Source organism: Tetrahymena thermophila (assembly GCF_000189635.1).
Source record: "Tetrahymena thermophila SB210 genomic scaffold scf_8253815, whole genome shotgun sequence".
Classification (NCBI taxonomy): domain Eukaryota; phylum Ciliophora; class Oligohymenophorea; order Hymenostomatida; family Tetrahymenidae; genus Tetrahymena; species Tetrahymena thermophila.
In genome coordinates this window covers 299,035-320,584 of record NW_002475926.1, presented here as the reverse complement: position 1 = coordinate 320,584, position 21,550 = coordinate 299,035, and the positions used below count along the sequence as shown (strand labels likewise).

Here is a 21,550-nt window from a genome sequence, read left to right as displayed (position 1 = left end):
GTATATTATTTGATTATAAAATGGATGTTTGACAAATTTTACATGAAATATATTATACTCCATTAAAGATTTAAAATAGTATCTGTTAATCAGTTTTATCAATTTTATTTGATGAAATATAGAAATTTACTTAAGATTTATTAGCTTTTATAAATAAATATGGCTAATTTATTTTAAATAGAAGCAATAAAAATTTTATTTTGTCTAAAAAATATTCTTGAAATAGAAATAAATACACTTATTTTTATAATATTATTTTTCTATGAAATTTGAATAATAAAATTAAATGCACTGATTTTTATATTTAAAGTATTTATGTTTGGATTTAGAAATTTAATTTAGATATTATAAAATAAAAAGAATTTAATCGACTTAATATTAATACATATATTTAAGTTAATTTGAATTATTAATTATTATTTTCCTATTAATATATCTGTAAATTTAGCTTTTTATTTTAAATTTTTGAATTGAAAACTTCAAAATCGGGGGTAAATTTTTTATTTTCAATTAATTTCTATGATTTTTATATTGAAAAAAATCATTCAAATTTTTCATTTAATAAATAAATATTGGCTTTTTTAAATGAAGAAAAAAAACCCTCCCTCTTATTAAAAAAATAAATTTGGAGCCATTCATAATAAAAAATACAAAAAGACGGGTATATAAATATTATAGAATATAAAAGAAAATTTAAATATCTTAAAAATAAATATTCTTTTGATTTTTTTTTGTATTTAATATTTTTTTAGTAAATATCATTATTTGAAATTTTTGATTTTCTTTTTTTATTCACTAAATAATCTATTTTATATTTCAATGTAAAAAAGAAACAAAATTGAAAAATGTCTTGAAAACATAAATAGAGAAGTGGAAAGTAATTATTACTAGATAAAAATATAGAGTTGATTTAAAGCTGTAAAAATAAAAAAAACAAAAACTTCATAAGAATATCTAAGGATTAAAAAACATTTCAAAGAATCAAATGACAAAATAGGAGAAATGATTGGTTACTGAGAATCATTTACACTTTTTATTTATTTCTAAATTAATAATTTTAAATCAAATTATTTATGAAAACTTTTATTTTTATCATTGTAAGTTAAATTTACAGACTCACTTTGAATATAACAGAAAAATAATCTACATAAAAATAATTACTTATTTTTTAAAAATAAATTTAGAATAAATAACCGAATAAAAAAAAGAGAAAAGTTTTATTATTTTTAATTTATTTTATATTTTAAAATGAAATAAATCTTATTTTCTAAATAAAAAAGAGCGATCTAACTCTAATTTTTTAGGTAAAAATAGAAAAATTTAAACACGAAGTTAATGTTAATTTTTAACAAAATTTTTTTATTTTTTAAAAGACAGTTAAGTATGCATTTTATATTATTTGTTTAACGCAGAAGTTATAATGAAATAAATTCTTGAATTTAATAAAAAAATTAAAGAAATTTTTTTATTTTTATGTATTCTTTAACAAAAAAGAACAAATAGATACAGTGTTTTTTAAAGCAAATCTATTCACTTCATAGTAATTATAAAGTTTTAACTTTTATTTTGCATTCAAAGTTAAAGAAGCAATACGTTTATTTTAAGAATTTGAGAGCCTATATTCAAATGATATACTTGTAAGCTAAATAGAAAATCTTTAAGTGAAAACAAATAGAGTTCTGTGTATTTCGCTCTTTAAATTAATTAGCCTAAAGTGATTCTTTTATATATTGATTTATGAATTTGAAATAATATATATTCAAACAAACTAACAAAAACAAGCATAATATGAGAGCCTTAATAAAAACAGAATATAAGTTTTAAGTAAGATAGCTTATTTTTCTAATAACAATTTTACTGGTAGCTAGAGCTTAATCTTGTTCTATTTCAGGCTGTAAATAGTGCTCTTCAGCATCAAACTCTGCAGCTCAAACATGTTCTTAATGTTATGATGGATTTGTACTTACTCAGCAAGGAATATGTTAATACACGATGTGCTAAAAATGGGAATTTCTATAGAATTACACAGACTCTAGCAACTAAATCTAGTAAAGATGCGTCTCAGTTTGCGGAAGTAAGGAAATCCCTAATTTAAGTAGTAGAGTTTGCCAAAGTACTTATCAATGTACTAGTTCTTACAGTTTTCCTACTTCAACTAATAATGGGCAATAAATCAAATATATTTACTTTGGTACTAAAGATCAGTTAATATATCTAGTGTATAGTACATTCATGAATATGATTGATTAGTACACAGGGTCATTTATTACATCAGTTTCATTTCCTAGTGGTATTTAAGCAATCTCTTTGGCATAAAATAGATTATTTCTACTTAACACAAATACAAAACAAATTTTGGAATGGATTCCTACTAATTCAACTGCGAATGTATTAACAACCGTAGTTAAAGGTTATGCAAAAGTTTTTAGTAATGTCTATATATTTGGCTCTAATTAAGTAGTATATACTTCCTACAACGATGATGGTTCTATAATATACTTTAACGTTATAGGTTAAGGAGGTTTGTCTTCTTGTTTTGATCAAGTTAATTTAACTTCCCCAACAAAAATAATCAGTTTTTTCGATTATTTTATTTTGACATAGAATCGATAAAGTTTCTAAATTTAAGTTCTATATTTATCTCAACAGCAAACAAATTAATAACTTTTTCTCTTTGGTAATACATAAAATTTTTATTGCAATTCAATTAGTGGATAGTCTATTGATGGGAAATCAATTCAATAATAACAAATTTAATAATATTATCTAATTTTTCAAAACACACTATATTTGTTTGTTTACTAAATTGATTAATCAAATAACATATAATGCAATTAGATTTAATTAACTTACTAGCCACTTAATTTGTAAATCTTAAATGCAAATCTCTGTCCAAACTAATAATCTGCCCAATAAGTTTTATTAATTTCTAACGCAAATAACTAGATTTTAGTTTATAATATCAGTAATTTATAATAGATTTAATTAGGCTATTTACAATTCTCAAGCAATATAATTTCTTTTAACTATCTTCTTGACAATTAAAATTTAAACATTTACGCATTATTGTCAAACAGCATAATCGACATAAGATAGGTTATTTTTGATTGTTCTAATCCATAAAATATATAAATTTCATCGAAAAGTTTTAACTAATTAGCATCCTTGATAAAGAATCCTAAATATTTGATCTTACTAAAAGCACTTTAAAATGATTAGAAATTGAAAAATTATATAATTTCTATAAATCAAGAAGCATAAATAATAGATGGACAAATAAGCTAATCAAAATCTATTATTAAAGACTTTTAAGATAGAATTTTTGCCAATAATGGTTAAATTTCAAAGATGTTATATAATGAAAAGCATTACTTTATTTCTTCCTGTTCTTAAGATGGACTTATAATGGTATGGAAAGCTATTGACCCATTAAAGCCGGAGTACTTATACTAAATAAGACAATAAGGATAGAAATGCTTGAATATTCTTGATTATCAATAAACTTATATAGTTGCTCTTTTCAGTAACTAAATAATCATATTTAACTTATTTAACTAGCTAGACTAGTAAATTTATCCAATCGATTCCACACAATATAATAACATCTTAGTAAACAGCCAATATATATGTTTAATAATTAATAATAATGCTATTGTGATAGATAGTTCAAGACAAACAGTTGCACAAAATAATTAAATTTAATTCACCACATTAGTAAACACTTTTTTAACAGAATAAAACTAAATAATCACCATCAATACAAGCAACCTTATTTCTATTTACACTATTAAACTATCACAATAAACTATATAGAACTCTTTGCTTCAGTTCTAAAGTCCGTACGCCATCACTTGTAGTCAATTTTTCAGCATAACAGGAGGTATTATTTTTAATTGATTAAATATAGCTTTATTAACTTTAAAAATAATTTTTTAGGTACTCATATTGTAATATTTGATAGTAATTTAACTTTGACAGTCTTTGATTAAAACTTGTAAGTGCTATAGACATTTTCTGTGACAATTGGAAAGGTATTTATAATAAAAAGTTTTGAAGAGGGGAAATATCTGCTAGGAATCTAGTTAAATTAAATTCTCGATTACAATTATTATTCAACTCTTTATTTTGACGTAAGTAGTAACTCTTAAACGTAAATTGGTACTTATTTTTATGCAACTGATTTTGTTTAGTTTAAAAAAACAGTGAACAATTATGGCTAAAATGTAATTATACTAGTTCCATTGCAACCTCTTAGTTATACATCTCTCACTTATGAAGTATATTATACTATTGGTTAAGATTCTATTTTCACCCCTTATGGTAGATTTACTTATACACCTACTTAATATGTTGTCACAGCTCTTTCAAACAAAGCTTAGTCATTAATAATAACAGGTTCTTTAGCTGGCTAACTAAGAGTAGCTCCTATGTATAATGACAGGAAACTATTTTAGATAGTTTTTAATTCTCTCTCTACTAATTAAGCAGACAACATAAATAAAGTTTTTCAGAGTTTTATTCTAGGAAGGTATTTCGTATTTACTTCTGTCATTAATTGTTTTTCTTTGCACACTGACCAACTGCTAGAAACTATTACTTTTTCTACTAATACTGAACCTATCTAGAACTTTTAAATTTCTGACTCTCTTTAAGTTTTAATAGCATACATTAGCAATGAAATTATACTAAGAAACTTTTCACAACCTAATTTAAAGTATTCTTTGAAGTTATCCTCATAGTAATGCCTTCTTAAGAAAATAAATAGTTTATTTTTGGATGAGAATACATAAGAAATATTTTTGTATGGTGATGGATTAATAAAATTTTCATTGAAGTTAAATTAATAAACTGTCCTATCCTCATAGAGCACGCTTAATATAGACAACTATCAACAATGTCTATTTCCAGCTTAAATTGCTGTTTGTTTAATTAACAAATAGAATTTAGTTTTCTTTGATAGAACTAGCAATTATTCCTTATTTCAATAGATTTTATTACAAGATATTTTAGCAGGAGCTTCTATATTGGTTGATTAAGCTAATTAGTAAGTTTTTGTGTATAAAACATATATTGAAGTATATACTTTCACAGGTTCTTACTTAAAAGGTCTCTCTGATGTTGCATATCCAATTATCACATTTTCTATATATGATTAGCATATAGTCGTTATGACTTCTGCAGGTAATTTCATTATATGTTATTAAAAATAATTATTAAGCACATTTTATTTATTTATTCAAAAAAGTTTTTAATTAAAATAATATTTAATTTTAAAATATATTTTAATAAAAATAAATTAATTTTATTAATAATTTAAAAGCAATTTATATTTACCTCAGAGGAACACTTTAATACATGTCATATATATAACCATCAGGAGGAGCATTTGCAGGATATTTATATATTAAAAGTTAATCATTAATCGCCTATTACACAACTTAAATTTAATATGGCTAGATCCTTTTATATAGTTTGACAACATACTCATAAGCAGGATTTATGACTAATACTTATTAATAAAATAAAGTTGGATAAGTTGTTAAAATGGTTTATGATGATGATAATACTATGTTTAACTATATTGATGTCTTTGGTAATTTTTAGAATGTCTTAAATAATGCATAAAAAACTACAGACTCTACATATTCTATAGAGGAAATATAGGCTGGTGTTTTGCCTCCCCCGATCGATTATTAATTAGACTTTAAATCAAACACTGCTTTAATTTATAACGGTCAAAGAGTATGGAGACAAAACTATTGCCTGTTCACGAGGCCTTACCAAAGGATTTATAGTAGACCTGCTAATCACTACTTTCAGATAAACTAATAAGGAGGCATCTATTTCATAATAGCAGATTACAATAATAATATTTATATGTACTAAAATTAAGAAATGACTTTTTATAGCTATTTCACTCTTAACATTTTAGATATGAGATAAATTTAAAGAGGAGCTTTAAATAGATTCATTTTCTTTTTTTAATCTTAAATTCTTATTTATTTTGATTTAGGAAATCAATTTTCATAAAACTCTCCAAATCAAAAATTAACTGACTATTAATTTAAAAGAGTATTATTACAAAACGCAGACAGATTAATTATTAATACTTCTGATAATTATATTGTCGATTACGACTTTTTTAATCAAAGTCTTATAAATAAAATTTAATTAAATGCTCTCGAAGATATAACAACAAGCCTTTTAGTTGGATCTTCTCAGTCAAATAAATGGTAATATGTTTATGGAACAGATTAAGGAAGAGTCGGTGTTTATGATTTAATAATTGGAAAACTTATCTATGTATAATTCAAACTAAATAATATTAATCCAATCTCCTAAATATAAATGTACTCATCAGATAATTTTATTTGCTTAGACAATATTGGAAATATACATTAAATTAATACTTCTTCTTTTTTAGAATTTGATAGTTAACCTCTACAGTCAGCTGTCAATTAAATTACTTCTCAAATATATGGTAGCGTATTGAAAGTTATTTAACTTATACAATTCGATTTAACAAATTAAAGAGCTTTCATTAATTTTTAAAGTGAAAGGTATATTATAATATTAAGTCTCTAAGATTATTCATTTATAACTTATTTATCTTTTCCTGACAATGAATGGAAGTAAATAGTTTTTGGTAATTAATATTTGCTGATATGTTCTTTCTTCTAAATTAACGTATATTTCTAGAATAGTCTATCTTTTGTTGGTTACGCAAGAAGATATAATAGAAAAGATAGAATTACAGATATAAGATTAATAGATGAAAACAAAATTATTGTTGTATTTGTCAACAGAATAGAATCTCTGTATATTCAAGCCTAAACTGGTTCTATCCTTTTAGTCGATACCTTAACACTTAATGACTCTAAAATTCTATATGCGAATTTGATATCTACAGAAAGATTGGTAAATTATATAGGAGTAGCCTCAAATACAATTTTTGAAAAAAAAATAAATTATGGGCTTTATGAGAATAGTTATTCTGCAACTTCTCTATCACAGAATGCTAACTGCTATTTCTAAATCTAGTACTAAAATTTTATTACTTCACTCACTTCTTTTTAATAAGCCTATGCTACTAGAAGTCTTTCCCTTTTATACTTTCTTTCTGTGTATATTGGTAGTTACATAGATAATATGAATTTTTTGAATCAAAACTCTCTAAGTATAGTATTTAGGCCATAGAATCAGAATCAAAATAGTCTTTAAATTTAACAAAACTCTTTTTAAAGTATGAATTTCGACTTATAAATGGATAGCTTTAGTTTAGATTTAACTAACTCCCAACAAATAATTAAGTTAAACCAGAATTCTTAAAATTTTATCTTATAGAATATTTCTCTTTCTAATCAAACTTTATCACAAAACACACAATTACTGTTTAATTAAAAGAATAATATTATTTTAAGCGGCTTTAATATTAGTAACTTATCACTTATTTCAGGTAATAGATTACTAGAGGTCTAAAATTAATAAATAAATTCAAAATATTATTTATTCAATTTTACAAATTGCTAAAATTTAGTTATCAGCAATATGATTATTGACAATTTGAAAATTAACACACTTAATTAATCTCTAATATATTCTATGAAAACAGCATAAATAACAATTAGAAACTTAACAGTATAAAATAGTATGTTTAACTCTTTAATCGATATATTTTAGAGCACAAATATCATATTCTAAAATATATTGATATATAATTGTTCAAACTCTCTTAAGTAGTAAAACACATATTTCATTTAATTAATTGGTATTATTTCTTAATAAATCTCTAACTTTACAGCATAAAATAATAGAGATTTATAACTTTTATTAACAGATAAATCTTATAATTTGCAAAATTAGGGTACTGTTGTTCTTTCTATAGATGCACTAACATTTGATGGAGGAAATATTTTTAATAACACTTTTCCATCTACTATTGATAAAATTAACACCCAAAATATACTGATTGCAATAAAGACTACCAGTGTAAATATAAGTAATCTAAATTATTAAAGTAACGAAGGGAATATTCAGTTCTTGACTAACACAGTAATTTAAATTAATAAAAGCAAATTTTAAAATAATTAAGGCGTCCTTGGTGGCAGCTTATATGCATAAGACATAGTTTAAGGATTTTAAATATATAACTCAGTCTTTTACCAAAATAAAGTAAGTGGAAGCGGAGGAAGCATTTACTTGAATAACATCAATCAGTTTACTATAGACTCGTATAGTTCTATAACAAATAGCTCAGCAAGCATCGGAGGTGCTATAAGAATAATCAATTTAGATGTTAATTTATGGAAAAAATATTTGCTTAATTGTTTAATGTAGTATAATTTTGCAGAAATATATGGAAATAATATAGGAACTTTACCTTAAGTATTTTAAGTTTAATAATTAGACCCTTTAACAGAAACACAAAATTACATTAAAATTTATGAAGGTATATTGAATAACATTTAAAAATCCATAAATTTTAGTAATCAGTAAAGCGGAGGTTTATTTTAGCTAAAAATCTAGCTGTTAGATGATGATAGAAGACCTTTATCAGTGAATTAAACGAAGTATAAGAATAATATTTATGAATAAACAGTTATGTAAGAATTAAACTCTTACTTTATTCAAGTAGAGATTAATTAGAATGCTACTTCCTAAACAAAGGAAAATAGTTTTATTGAATTAAAAGGATAATCCTTGATTGGAATTAAATAATATGATGAAATTACAAAAATGTTCAGTTTTGAGTCTTTAACTCTAACTTCGCTACCATTAGTATCAATAAGTTCTGTTAGTATATAATTTAATTTTAATTCATTAGGATATTCTGTAAATGTTCCAACTCTTGTATCTTTTAGACCTTGCAAATAAGGAGAAATTCTTGCTTCTTCTTAAACGCAAATAGACTCTGAATCAATAAATTAATCATATATTACCCTTATTAGCTGCCAAGAATGTACTTAAGGTATGTATTCACTAAGTGACCCATAAGTTGACTATAGTCAATATTTGCAAAATAATGATATTAAGATAATAAATTCTCAAGTTTGTAAGTAATGTCCTAACTTTGTATCAAATTGTTTTGGCAACTAAATGACATTGGAGGATGGTTATTGGAGATCTAATAACTAGACAGATGAAATATTATAATGCAATTTTATGAACCCAGACATTTGTAGTGAATAGGTGGATTCAATTAATGGTTGCATTGAAGGGTATTTAGGGCCTATTTGTGAAAAATGCGATACTATAGGTCAGGTATGGGGGAAAAGATATTCTCAGTCATTTTAGCAGTTCTAATGTTAGGAATGCAGTAATGAGTTTTACTAAAAAACCATAATAAGTGTTTCAGTGATAGTGGTTTTCTTATATCTATACATGAGTATATTTTTATTTATGGGTAGATATACCTATGAATCTCTTTGTTATTATTTCAGATTTCTCAAGCTACTTCCTTTTTCAAAGAGCTGCACATTAGATGAATCATCATACTATATTAAAGTTTTAATTAATTATTTGCAGCTATCTTCCCTGCTTTTCACATTTTATATGAAGTTTATCCCTTCATTCTTATCTTCTATACCCTCAGCTGCAGGTTCACCTTCAAGTAAGCTTGTAATTAGTACATAATGTTTATTTAGCTCAGATATGTATAAAAACTATGGAGAAGAAAGAATTATGATAGTTGGTTAATCTTTACTGCCATTCTTAACTTTTCTTCTATTCTTAATTCTTCTTGCTGTTATGAATAAATTAAAATTAAAAGGCGTTGGAAACTACCATAAATACACAATGTTTAACATAGTATTTCTTTTTTTTTAGCCTGACTGTCTGTCTTTTTTCACTAAAGCTTTATCATGTCGTAAAATAGGAGATCAAAAATTTTAAATTATCAATATTTTAATAAATTGTGATGACGAATCATATATCAAATTCAGCAATAGTTTTGTCCTACCAAATTTACTCTTTTGGGTTTTTGCACCTTTAGTTCAATTATACTATTTAAGAAAAGACAAAGGTAAAAATAATGAAAATTTTGATAAGTGCATATTAAAATATAAATATGGGTTTTTCTATGTAGAATTTAAACCTAATTACTACTTTTGGGAGTTTTGCAGAATGTATTTAAAAATAATCATCATTATCATTACAACCCTTTTAAATGATTACTAGGATTTTATATTAATTTTGAGCATAATCATAATTTTCTCTTATGTCCTAATAGTCATGAAATTCTAACCCTTTAAGAGTAACTCACTTTTCAAGTTAGAATTAATATCCTATTTACTATTGATACCTAGCATTTTTTTATTTTACATGAGCAGGTAATATTCTAGTTAAGTATTTTAAATTTTAATGGGAATAATTCATTACTGCTATATGGGTTATATGATTTTGGTTATCATTAAATTCAAGCTAGACAATTAGACTAGTAGTGCAAATAAACTGCTTAAATATATTGTGCAAAAGTTATGTTGCAGAATATTTACATCTAAAATGAAACTAAATGAAAAAAAAAGTGGAAGAGTTTTAATGAACTGGAGAAAAGTATATTTAAATTAAACAAAGATAAAATTAGAAAATCTTAATCAAAATCTGAATAAATTATAATCTTAAATGCTTAATAGATCTTTAACATAGTCTTAAGCAAGTAAATTATTAACAATTTATTTTTTAATTTATATTAAATTTAAAAAAATATATTAAATTTTTATATAAAGAGTAATCAAAGAATTAGGAACATACAAATATGTTAAGTTAGCTTTAAGGTATTATGAATAAATCAAAGATGTAAATATATCAAGATACTCCAAGAGATTATACACCTGTAGTATCTCATCAGAATTCTATTTTTAAAAAGAGACAATCTAATTTTGCTGAAACTTTTTAAGATGATCAAACAAAAAATTTAACTCCTTTAATTTCTGATACAGAATGCAAAAACTCTCCTTAACGTTTAATTTCTAAAATTAGTTAAGATACAAATTAGCTCATGAGCTAAGATGCTGTTGAATAAGGAGATTTAACTGAGTCTTTATAAAAGTGCTTTGTTTAACTTGCTAGTTCTGAGATAAATGCTATAAAATAAACTTAGGAATTTAAGAAACCTAAAAGCCACAGGAGACAAAATTATTAACTAGGCAAGGATGACCAATAAAATTGAGAATATATTATTTTTTTTTTTTATATGAATTTGATTGTTTTATTTTATAAAATAAATGTTAAGTGAATTAAATTTTTGAAGCAAAAATAAGATATTTAATTTATTTATTAAATACAAAAATATTTTAAAATTTATAGATAAAAATTATTTTTAAAGTTTATAAATATCTTACTTCTTACATTTTTTTAGATAATTTAAAAATTATTTGAATTGTGTATGAATGAGTTAAGTTAAATTAATAATACATTTTGAAAATATAGAATTAAAATGATTAAATATTCTGCCTTTTATTAAAATTATATATAATTTTATCAGAATTAATTTTATCATCAGGAATATTAGTAAAAGAATATTATTATTAAGCTAATAGTTTATAAAATATAAAAGGTTTTTTGCTCATTCGTGTCTTTATTGATATTTTATTTATTATTATATATTTTTTGTTAATTTTTAGGAGAAAACTCATCTATACATAATCATAAGATAAAAAAATATAAACATTTCAATAATTTAAATGAATTTAGAAAGGCAATAGGTAGATCCAAATTAGATTTAGGTACCTGAAAGTGTTGTTAATAGCATACCCCTTATTTTTGAGGATTTATGGGTAGAATTTTTAACTGAGATTTTGCTACTTACAGATTGATTGATATTATTTTTTAATGACAATAGGATAGAGGAGATAGTGTTAGAAAACATTCATAGGATCGCCGTAAAATCTTTGAAGAATTCACAAATTTATTGAGCGAAAGAGCATAGGTTGAGGCAGAATATTCTAAAAATTTGATGAGAATTTGTAATAATATGAAAAGGCTTTGTTAATCTAAAGGGTATAGTAGCATAAATTTAAATTAATTAGAGTTTAAATGCAAATAAAACAATACCATAGTGATAAAAATTTTATGAATCTAAAATATGGATATAGATTTACTCAAAATTTAATAAAATTTCTTACTTCATTTGATAAAATATTTTTTTATACGCATTTAAACCAGTTTTAATAAAATTAGCTGTTTTTACTTACTCATTTTTATTAAAATAGAGATGTAGGAAATATGATTAATTTATATAGTGTGGAGTTATAATAGCGTGCTTAATAAACAAATAGCCTTTCAGAAAATATTAAGCAATATGTTGTGGAATATTTAAGGGATATATTAAAAGAATAGGATACAAACGCTAAAATACTATTTTAAGAAAGCAAAAGATTGGAAAAAGAACTATAAAATTCTATTGAAACATTAGAAAAAGTAAAAAAATTTGAAATTTAAAAAAATGAGTTTTAAGGCAATCTTTTTATTTTTCATTAAAAGACTAGATTGAGGTATTTGAAATCAAAGAGGGACTTTGATGACCTTTAAGTTTAGAACTAAATTTATAGGGTAACTTCTAGCACTGTTTAAGATAAAAAAGATAAACATAGATTAAAGTAAATTAATAATTAATTAGTAGCGTTGTTATTGAGAATAAGATTATCAAATAGGTTCCAATAGTTATTGTTACTTTTTTAAAGAAATTTCATAATTTAGGTTTATTTATTGTTTTTACAAATAGTATTTTATTTGTAATCAAAATAAAAATATGTGTTCTTTTCTTATCAATTCAAAAATTTAGTTCATAAGTATTTTAATTTTTTTGATTAACTTAATAATGATTGCTACTTTAATAACTGTATGATATTCTAAAAAACTAAAAGCATTAAATATTATTATAAACTAAACAAAGAGTTTCACAAACTGAAAGAGAAGTTGCTGAATTCAAATATGTATTCTAAGAAAGCCTAAAAGATTATAATTATTGTGTTGAGTACTTTTACCCAGACTAAGTAAAAAAAACTACATTTTATTCTTGAAGTCTTAACATTTACATTTATAAAACAAGTGGAAAGTGATGTAAGCATTCTAGAAGTAAGAGGAAGAGAGGAATGAAAGAATACATGATAGCATCCTTAAAATGCTCGTAAAAATTAAAGGAAAATACATATTTTACAAAAATAATAAATGATATTTTATAATTAGATGTTCGAGACTTCATTTTATAAAAATATTGAGTTCTAAATATAATTATTTGCAGAAGTACTTCATAAGTTAGATTTAAGTGTAGATATGAAAAAGTTTATTGAATAAAATAAGTCTAATAAACCCTTATATTAGTAAATATAATACGAATAGTTTGTTAGTTTCATAGATTGCAGTATGGAAAGGATTAAAGAAAATTAATAATTAAAACTAGATTAATAATCAGAGTTAATGATTAAAAAATCTGTTGAAGAAGGTTAGCTAATTTATGAATGTGAAGCTTCTGAATCAAATGATAAAATAAAGTATGTTTTAGATTTAGTTATAAAAGCTTGGAATGATTAGATAATTACAACAGATCAATACGATGAAGTAAATTATAAAAAAATATCTAAATTAATATGCAAATATTATTAAATTAAATGTAGTTTTATCATAAAACTTTAGAAGATATAGAATATTCAAAGATATTTACATTCATTATGTAAATATTTAGAATTTAAAATAAATTTACTCTTAATATTCAAGGATTTTAAGCACTAACATGCCTATTTAATTGTTGTTTAAATGCAGTAATTACATTTTTTTATTCATAGCAATACCAAACTTATAATTATTTTTTTAAGTGCTTTAAATTTAGAGATAGTAAGTACTCAAGATAGCTATTAGTTTTAAGCTTCACATATTTTACCCTCAGCAAACAAGAAGTTTAAATTCCTTAGGTTTCTTAATTTATGAAAAAGGAGGATATAGATTAATACAATAAATAAATTGAACAAAGCTAAGAAAGAACACAAAGCGTAAATGGTTCTAGTGCTTCCACTTAATATAATGCAATCTAATCTTAAGTAATAAAATATAGAATTGTTGAAACAGATGAAGCTTAAAATAAAGAAAATGAAAGGGATGATAATATAAATAAAGATTAAATTTAAAATTAAAATAGTGATTCATTAAAATAGCAAAATGAGATGAGCTAATCTGTTGTTAATTCTTAAGAAAGAAATCCCTAAGATGAGGAAGAATCTAAATAAAATGGATAAAATGAAAATGAATAAAATCAGCCAAATTAAAATGAAGAGCAATAAAAAAAAGAATATGTTACTTCTAAAGTTTATTTATACTAACAAATTATGAATCATTACCTTTGGAAGAGTAGAGATTTTTGGGAATCAGCAATATTTGATTCAGCTTTTGAAGAACTAAAGGGATGTTAAGAGTTAAAGAAAGGAGAAAATTTGAAAGAAACCTAGTAAAGAGAAAGAAATATGTGTTTTGGATAATTAGTTTCTCTGCTTTAAAACATGCTTCTTTTTGAAATTGATATAAGAGAAATTAAATTTTTATTATCTAAATTTGCAAAGTTATTCTATCTGACAGAAGATTAATTAAAGACTCTTAATGTAAGCACATATTATACTTATATAATCTAATTAATAATTTAAATGTTACAATAATTATCTTTAAAAATTTATTACAAAGCAAATTAAATATATTTTTTTAGAAAAAAAGATACGATATTAATTTGTTTTATTTATTTATTTTAAAATACTCTTTAACAATAAATTTTATTAAATATAAAAGCAAACAATAGATTCTCATGTTTAGTAAAATAGATAAGTTAATAGTATAAATAGTTTATGAGACCTAAAATAATTAAAAATAAATAAAAAGAGTAATAAATTAATTCAAAAATTTAACAAATTAATTTAATTTAAAAAAGGGGAAAAATAAATGGTTCAAAATGAATACTTAAAAAATGAGCTATTTTTTATTTCTTAACAAATTTTAGATGTATTTTAACTAATTACTTGTATATTTTTGATGGGATGTATTTTTATTTATCTTTAAAAGTTTAAATTAGTAAAAAATTGAAGTTTACTTTATCATATTAAGTTATCTTAAAAAATTATTTATTTTCTATTTCAAATCTTTTGATAGTTTTAAACAAATAACTTAAAGTTCTTAGCTATCTCTTTTAATCATCTAATATTTCTAAAATTTCATGGTTAAAATTTTAAATTTAATTGGTTAAGGTAGTAATTATTTATATTTTAATATTTTAAAGCACATTTTTACAATAAAATTTAACTACTAATGAATAACTCAAAATTATTATTCATACGTTTTTTATTAAATATTTAATGGCTTTTATGATATAAATAATTAAATATACATGTAAAAAAATATATTTACTTTGTTATTAAAAGGTCATTTACATTTCTTTATAAAAGGAATATCTTAGATAAGACATCCGTTTATATCAGAAAAAAAACCATATTTATATTTAAATGAGTTAACATCTTTCTAAATTAAACTGCAAAAAAGCTAATTAAGTAAGTTATAAAAGAATATCACACATTTTTGAAAAAGTATTAAAATATATATTGTATTGATACTAAATTTTGCAGATTATTTGAGTGTAATTCCCTTCTCAATCAATTTATAAATTTGGAAAGCGTTTATTTTACAAAATTTGAAAAGAGAAAAGCCATATAAATAGAAGAAAAAAGAAAGAAAAAAAATCAAAAACAAAGAGATTGATTGATATTGAACGTATATACATTAAAATATTGGAATAGGATTATCTACAATAGATATTGTTAGAAATTATAAATTTACAAATTAAAACGAAAATGAGATATTAATAATCATTCAAATGAATTAATTCTTGGCAGTAGTGATGCTTAGTATAATAGAAGAGCAAACACAATATATTACTTTTTATTATTAATTTACAGAAACAACTTTAAAAGAAAAATTAGTAAAACATCTTGTAAGATTAAATTAAGTAACTAAATAATTGAAAAGATAAATATTTGAAGACATATCTGAAACATTTGCTGAAATATTATCAAAAATAAAGTTCTATTCTTGAAAATGAACTTTTAGTAAAGATTTAAAGGAAAGACTTCAGTTATTGATAAGGAGGGCATAGAAGGAATTGTTAAATAAAAAGCTCTCCCAATATAAAAAGATATTAGCATTGAAAGTAATGAATTATCAAGTTAGATGAATAGTAGGATACTATTAAGCCAATAAAAGGTCGAATCCCAGAAAATCAGGTCCTTAAAGTAATCTGCCTTAAGTAAAAAATTAAATAATTTATATAATAAGCTAAATGTTCAGAATTATTTTTGATATTATCAGGTACGTCCTTTAATTGCATATTTATTTTTAACTAAGGCAAGTATATTTTAATCAAAGAAAAGAATCCATATCTTTTATAAGATAAAACTAAAGCCTATTTATCAGTATGATTTATTATCATCTATTAGAAGGCTTTACATAAAAATTAAAATAATTTTTTTTGATAAAAACCAATTTGTTACTAAATAAAATTGTCATACTTTTTTAAATTGTTTGAATATTGGCACTCTATTTATAAACAATAGAAAATAATAGAGTTTAGTTAGTAATTGTTAAATTAATAACTTTACTCTTCACTAAATTAAAAATTTGTATTATTCCTTTTATCTATTTAGATTTCTATAAACAATTATGCAAACAAAGTACATCTTTAAATAGCTATTTTAGATAACTTTTTTTAATTTAATAATAGAAAAATCTTAGTCTCATCAAACCAACCATCTGGATCAAGAACATTAATTCAATAATAATTCTTATTCAAATTAAACTAACTAAAAGTTACCTACTAAGATTATAACTAATATAAGATAGCCATAGGATCTTTTAACATCAACATCAGAATAACCCTAATTTGTCAACAAAAATGGATCATAAATAAAAAATTCTCCTAAAAATACTACAAGTAATCAATCTACAGCAGCCTCTCAAAGCTAATTCAAAAGAAATGCTGATCAAATTGTTTCACAACATAAGCCATTGTCTCTTATAGATCACAAAAATAATAGTGTAGACTTTAACGACTTAAATGGTTATAGTATTAGACCTAAAGTATATTCTCATAATAATCTAAGTAATTTATAATAATTGAGTAACAATGGATCAATTTCAACTGATTCTATAAATCTCAAATCATAAAGATCTAAAAGCAAAATTAATGAAAACCAAAATATTTTTTAGAATCGATTACAATAAAGGATAATGTCAGGAGCTCAATATTAATAACCCTAGCCTATTATGTTTTCTACAGGAAACTATGAAAACTAATTTAGAGCATTTAGCTATGACTAAAAAACCTTAGGGGATTAAAGCCCGCTTAACTACACAGGTCCATATAAACTTCCTTCAGCGATTAACTAAATAATTGTTCCCTAAGATTATGAACTAATAGCTATTCCCAGAAACTAAATATTTAATATAAATTCACCTATTTCACACTCATAAATATAAAGTGGACTTACTAGTGGCAATACTTCTTCTAGAGTACACCTTCCAATGATTGCTTCAAATAATAACATTAACTCTAACTATTAAATAAATTATTAAAGTAGGGATTCTTTTTCTAATCGATTACCTTACTAATAATCTGTTAACATTCTACCAACAGATGATTTATCTTATACTAATAAATATAGTAACGGAATGTAATAAATTTTGTCAAGAAAGAGTTTAATAAATAGTGGAAAATCTATATTAGATTCAACATCAAACTTAAAATCAAATAAACCTCAAGGTCTAAATACTTTTCGCTATGAACTTGATTTAATGGAAGAAAAGCATAGAGACATAATAGATAACCTTGAAAAAATAAGAGAAAAAAGAACAAAAAAATGAGCTATGAATAGCTTTTACTAATTTACTTTATAAAAAATGAATGATAAAATAATTAGAATTAATTTTTATAATCTAAATAAATAAATAATAAGCTAATTAAAACATTAGTAAAATTATTATTAAATAAAAATAAATTTACGAAAAAAATCTAAAAAATATTATAATAGATATTTATTAATATAAATTTAATTTGTAAATAGTCATATTAAAAAAATAAATAATTATTTTTCTATAAAAAGAATATCATAAAATGATAAATTATATATTTTGTGATTATGATAAATAATTAAATATAATCAATCAAGTATTTAAAAATTAACTAACTAATGAACTATATATTTATATTTTAATATTCATATTATTTGCCATCATACACTTTTACAAATTTCTTATTTTAAGAAACATTAGTTAATATTTCTAAGTTAACCATATTATTAAGACCTTAACTATTTAAAAATAATTTTTAATATAAAATAAATTTAAAATAATATACCTCTTTTATTTATTTGTATCATAAAATAAATATTCAATATTTTTAAAAAAATAAATTAACTAAATTTATCCATAATTATTGAAAGAATAAATTTTTTTAATCTTAAAATAGAGATCTTGCAATATGTTCAAATATCTAAATTTTTTATATTTTAATAACACATTTATAGGAGTTTTGATTGCTATAAATTATTTTTTGTTAAATTAGTAAATTTAATTAAAAAGAATTTTAATAGAAAAACAACAGAATATATTATAATGGATTTAATCAGAAAAATTAATTGATTTCAATTTTTATTATTAATTAATTTTAATTTTTGAATTAAAACGAGTAACATTATCCTTAAGTTTTGTATGAAAGGCTAGAAGTTTAATTTTTTTTTGCTATTTAAACACTTGCCTGCCTATCTGAAAATATCTAAAAATATAATAAAATCATAAAAAAAAATAAAATTAAAAAAATTATATCAAATGGGTTGCTCTTCAAGCAGTGAAACAAGATGTGATGAAACACTTTAAGTTAATAAAACTATATAACTTTCTAGTGGCCAATAAATTCCTCTTTTTGGTCTAGGCACTTATGAGTCAAATAACAAGGATATCATGACTAATCTTATCAGAACAGCTCTAGATAAAGGATACAGATTGATTGATACCTCAAAAATATACCAAAATGAAAAAATGATTGGGAGTGCTCTAAAAGAGATATTTAGTGAAGGAAAATATAAGAGATCTGACATATTTATTGTTACCAAAATCATACCATTAAAATAGCAAAATACCGAGGAAGCTGTTAGAGGATGCTTATAAGATTTACAGCTTGAATATGTTGATTTACTCTTACTGCACTGGAGCTTTGTACCTCCTGGTGACAATTTACAATTTAATCATAAGCCTGTACATACCTAGTGGAAAGAGCTTGAAGATGCTTACTAAAAAGGACTTACAAAATCGATTGGTGTTTCTAACTTTAAAACATAGAGTTTGATTGATTTGTTGTCTTATTCAAAAATAAAACCAGTTGTAAATTAAATTGAAGTGCATGTCTTTAATTAGCAAAAAAGATTGGTTGAATTCTGCTAGAGCATAGGGATACAAATTATGGCTTATAGTCCTATGGCAAAGTATGATAAAATTGTAAATAACGAAACATTAAAAAAAATAGCTTAAAAGCACAATGTCTCTGTCGCTTAAGTTTTGTTGTAGTATCTACTCCAAAAGAAAATAATTGTTATTCCTAAAACAGAAAAACCAGAGAGATTATAAGAAAATTACAAATCTCTCTTCTTAAAGTTAGACGAAAATGATAATTAATAAATTTTAAAGCTGGATTCAAATACCAGAGTTGTTGATTGTTAACATTACCAAAACTTTTTTAAAGGAGTTCCCTACTTTGATTGATCAATTAAAAAAAGTGAATAAAAGAATAAAAAATTAATTAACATAATAAATTTAAATTATATGTATTTCGTGTTATATGCATATACAAGCAATTTTTCTTTGGCTTTTAAATTTATTATTTTTTAGAATAAATTAAAATTAATTTAGTAGCTTATAAACTATAAATTTTATTTTTAATTAATTGCAGTCACTTAAATGTAACACTTGGGCTTGTTCCACTTAAATTTCTTCTAAAAGAATTTCCACCATAAAAACCACTTCTAGTTAGACTTTCATTTTCTATGCTTAAATCCTTTATTTTACTATATTTAGATTATTAATGGTTCATTTATTTCAAAAGAAAATAATTACATGTCTAAATGATTCAATTGTACATTTTAATTCTATAAGGTTCCCTACAGTAGCCTTGACTCGTGCTCTAATTACCCACATTTAAGTTATAACTCATATATCTATTAGATTATTTTAAAAATATTTTCTGAATACAAATTTGATTTAAATTTTTTACTTATTTATGATCGAAATTCTTTTTCTCTTCATTCTAACTAATCATTTTGTTGTATTTAGTCATTAGCTTTTGATACTCATTTTTGTGATCGTCTATCTCATTCTATTTTATAATTTTTTTTTTACTCATTCGTAGAATAAAAATATTTTTTTTTTACATTTAAATCTTATATATTGCTTTCTAAGTTAGATATTTTTTCTAATTTTATAGCTAATTCTAATGAAAGTTCTTTGCTATGTTGAGAAAGAGACTCTACTTTATCCTCTTTGAGATTAGTTTACAAATTAAATTAGATTTATTATGATAAAATTGAATTATACCTGAATCTTTTAAGCTTTAAACAAGAGAGTCTATTGAATGCTAACCTGTTTACTTCAGCTTTTCTGTTATTTAGTCTGCCTCTATTACTTTGATTCTATAATTCTCAATATCTTACTCCATTATCCTACAATGATCAACCAATTTAGTTTATTCTTTCTCTAAAAGCTTGTAATTATTTGCTAATTTTCTCATAAAATCTTTCACCTTCTAGTTAATGCTATCTGATTCAAAGAATTCTGGAGTAATAATGATCTTTTCAGCTGCACGAAGTTTACTTGCTGACAATTCCTTTTATTTTAATTTAAAAATCATTTTAAATTACCAAATGAAGAAATATTATTGATTGCAAATATTTGTAATGTTTATGGATATAAAAGCATTTTACATTTAACTATTTAACATATTCAAAATTGAGGGTCCTAAGATGTTCGTTTTGCTTTTTTAATTTTTCGCTTTCTTCTTATACAAATGCCATTTATTCTGTTAGTAATTGGCATTTCACTTTATAAAATTCTGTAGGACTAACTCCGCTAGCATTGAGTTAATCTAATTCTTATTGTATTTTTTAAGGATTGTTTTGAGATTTAGACCTTGGAGTGTTGCTTCCTTAGTTCTTGGGAGTATTAGAAGTTTATCCAATACCCCTTAATTTGTTATAGCCAGATTGCTTTTGCTAGTAAGGCGAGTCTGAATATTTTGAACTCATAATTCCTTTTTGCTATTTTTTTGGATTAATAAATAAAACTTGCAAATATAAAATTTACGCTGGATTAGTATTGTAAAATTAATCTTATTCATTCAGTTAAATAAAATTTGAATGAAGGCAATTTCTTATTATTTTAGATTTTATTTTATTACTGTTTTATTTATAATAAAATATCAAATTAAATTTGAAAAAAAAACATAAATAAATAAATGTGGAAATAAGAATTATTTTTTAAA

At 22.9% G+C, this 21,550-nt stretch overlaps 5 protein-coding genes across 5 annotated transcripts; 4 read left to right on the top strand and 1 right to left on the bottom strand. All coding sequences in view use genetic code 6, as the record gives it.

Moving 5' to 3' along the window:
- Nucleotides 1-1,737: 1,737 nt before the first annotated feature.
- On the top strand, nt 1,738-11,167 carry TTHERM_00497720 (transmembrane protein, putative; the record flags this gene model as incomplete). The annotated part of the gene is made up of 4 exons (XM_001027960.2): nt 1,738-3,880; nt 3,937-5,181; nt 5,321-10,654; nt 10,725-11,167. The coding sequence occupies 4 exons, from the start codon at nt 1,738-1,740 to the stop codon at nt 11,165-11,167; spliced, it is 9,165 nt and encodes a 3,054-aa protein (XP_001027960.2).
- A 421-nt stretch (nt 11,168-11,588) lies between these two features.
- TTHERM_00497710 (Fes/CIP4-like domain protein) lies at nt 11,589-14,829 on the top strand (the record flags this gene model as incomplete). The annotated part of the gene is made up of 10 exons (XM_001027959.3): nt 11,589-11,774; nt 11,840-11,997; nt 12,210-12,417; nt 12,481-12,596; nt 12,893-12,992; nt 13,049-13,126; nt 13,186-13,557; nt 13,614-13,757; nt 13,812-14,588; nt 14,770-14,829. Exons 1-10 carry the CDS (start codon nt 11,682-11,684, stop codon nt 14,827-14,829), a joined length of 2,106 nt encoding a protein of 701 aa, XP_001027959.2. The 5' UTR covers nt 11,589-11,681.
- Nucleotides 14,830-16,065: 1,236 nt separating this feature from the next.
- TTHERM_00497700 (hypothetical protein) lies at nt 16,066-17,886 on the top strand (the record flags this gene model as incomplete). Its single annotated transcript, XM_001027958.2, has 2 exons — nt 16,066-16,273; nt 16,748-17,886. The coding sequence occupies 2 exons, from the start codon at nt 16,066-16,068 to the stop codon at nt 17,884-17,886; spliced, it is 1,347 nt and encodes a 448-aa protein (XP_001027958.2).
- Nucleotides 17,887-18,849: 963 nt separating this feature from the next.
- TTHERM_00497690 (aldo/keto reductase family oxidoreductase) lies at nt 18,850-19,779 on the top strand (the record flags this gene model as incomplete). Its single annotated transcript, XM_001027957.1, has 1 exon — nt 18,850-19,779. One exon carries the CDS (start codon nt 18,850-18,852, stop codon nt 19,777-19,779), a length of 930 nt encoding a protein of 309 aa, XP_001027957.1.
- Nucleotides 19,780-19,966: 187 nt separating this feature from the next.
- TTHERM_000497689 (hypothetical protein) lies at nt 19,967-21,314 on the bottom strand (the record flags this gene model as incomplete). Its single annotated transcript, XM_012801058.1, has 6 exons — nt 19,967-20,081; nt 20,131-20,231; nt 20,288-20,389; nt 20,445-20,551; nt 20,608-20,896; nt 20,994-21,314. The coding sequence occupies 6 exons, from the start codon at nt 21,312-21,314 to the stop codon at nt 19,967-19,969; spliced, it is 1,035 nt and encodes a 344-aa protein (XP_012656512.1).
- Between the last annotated feature and the right edge of the window lie 236 nt (nt 21,315-21,550).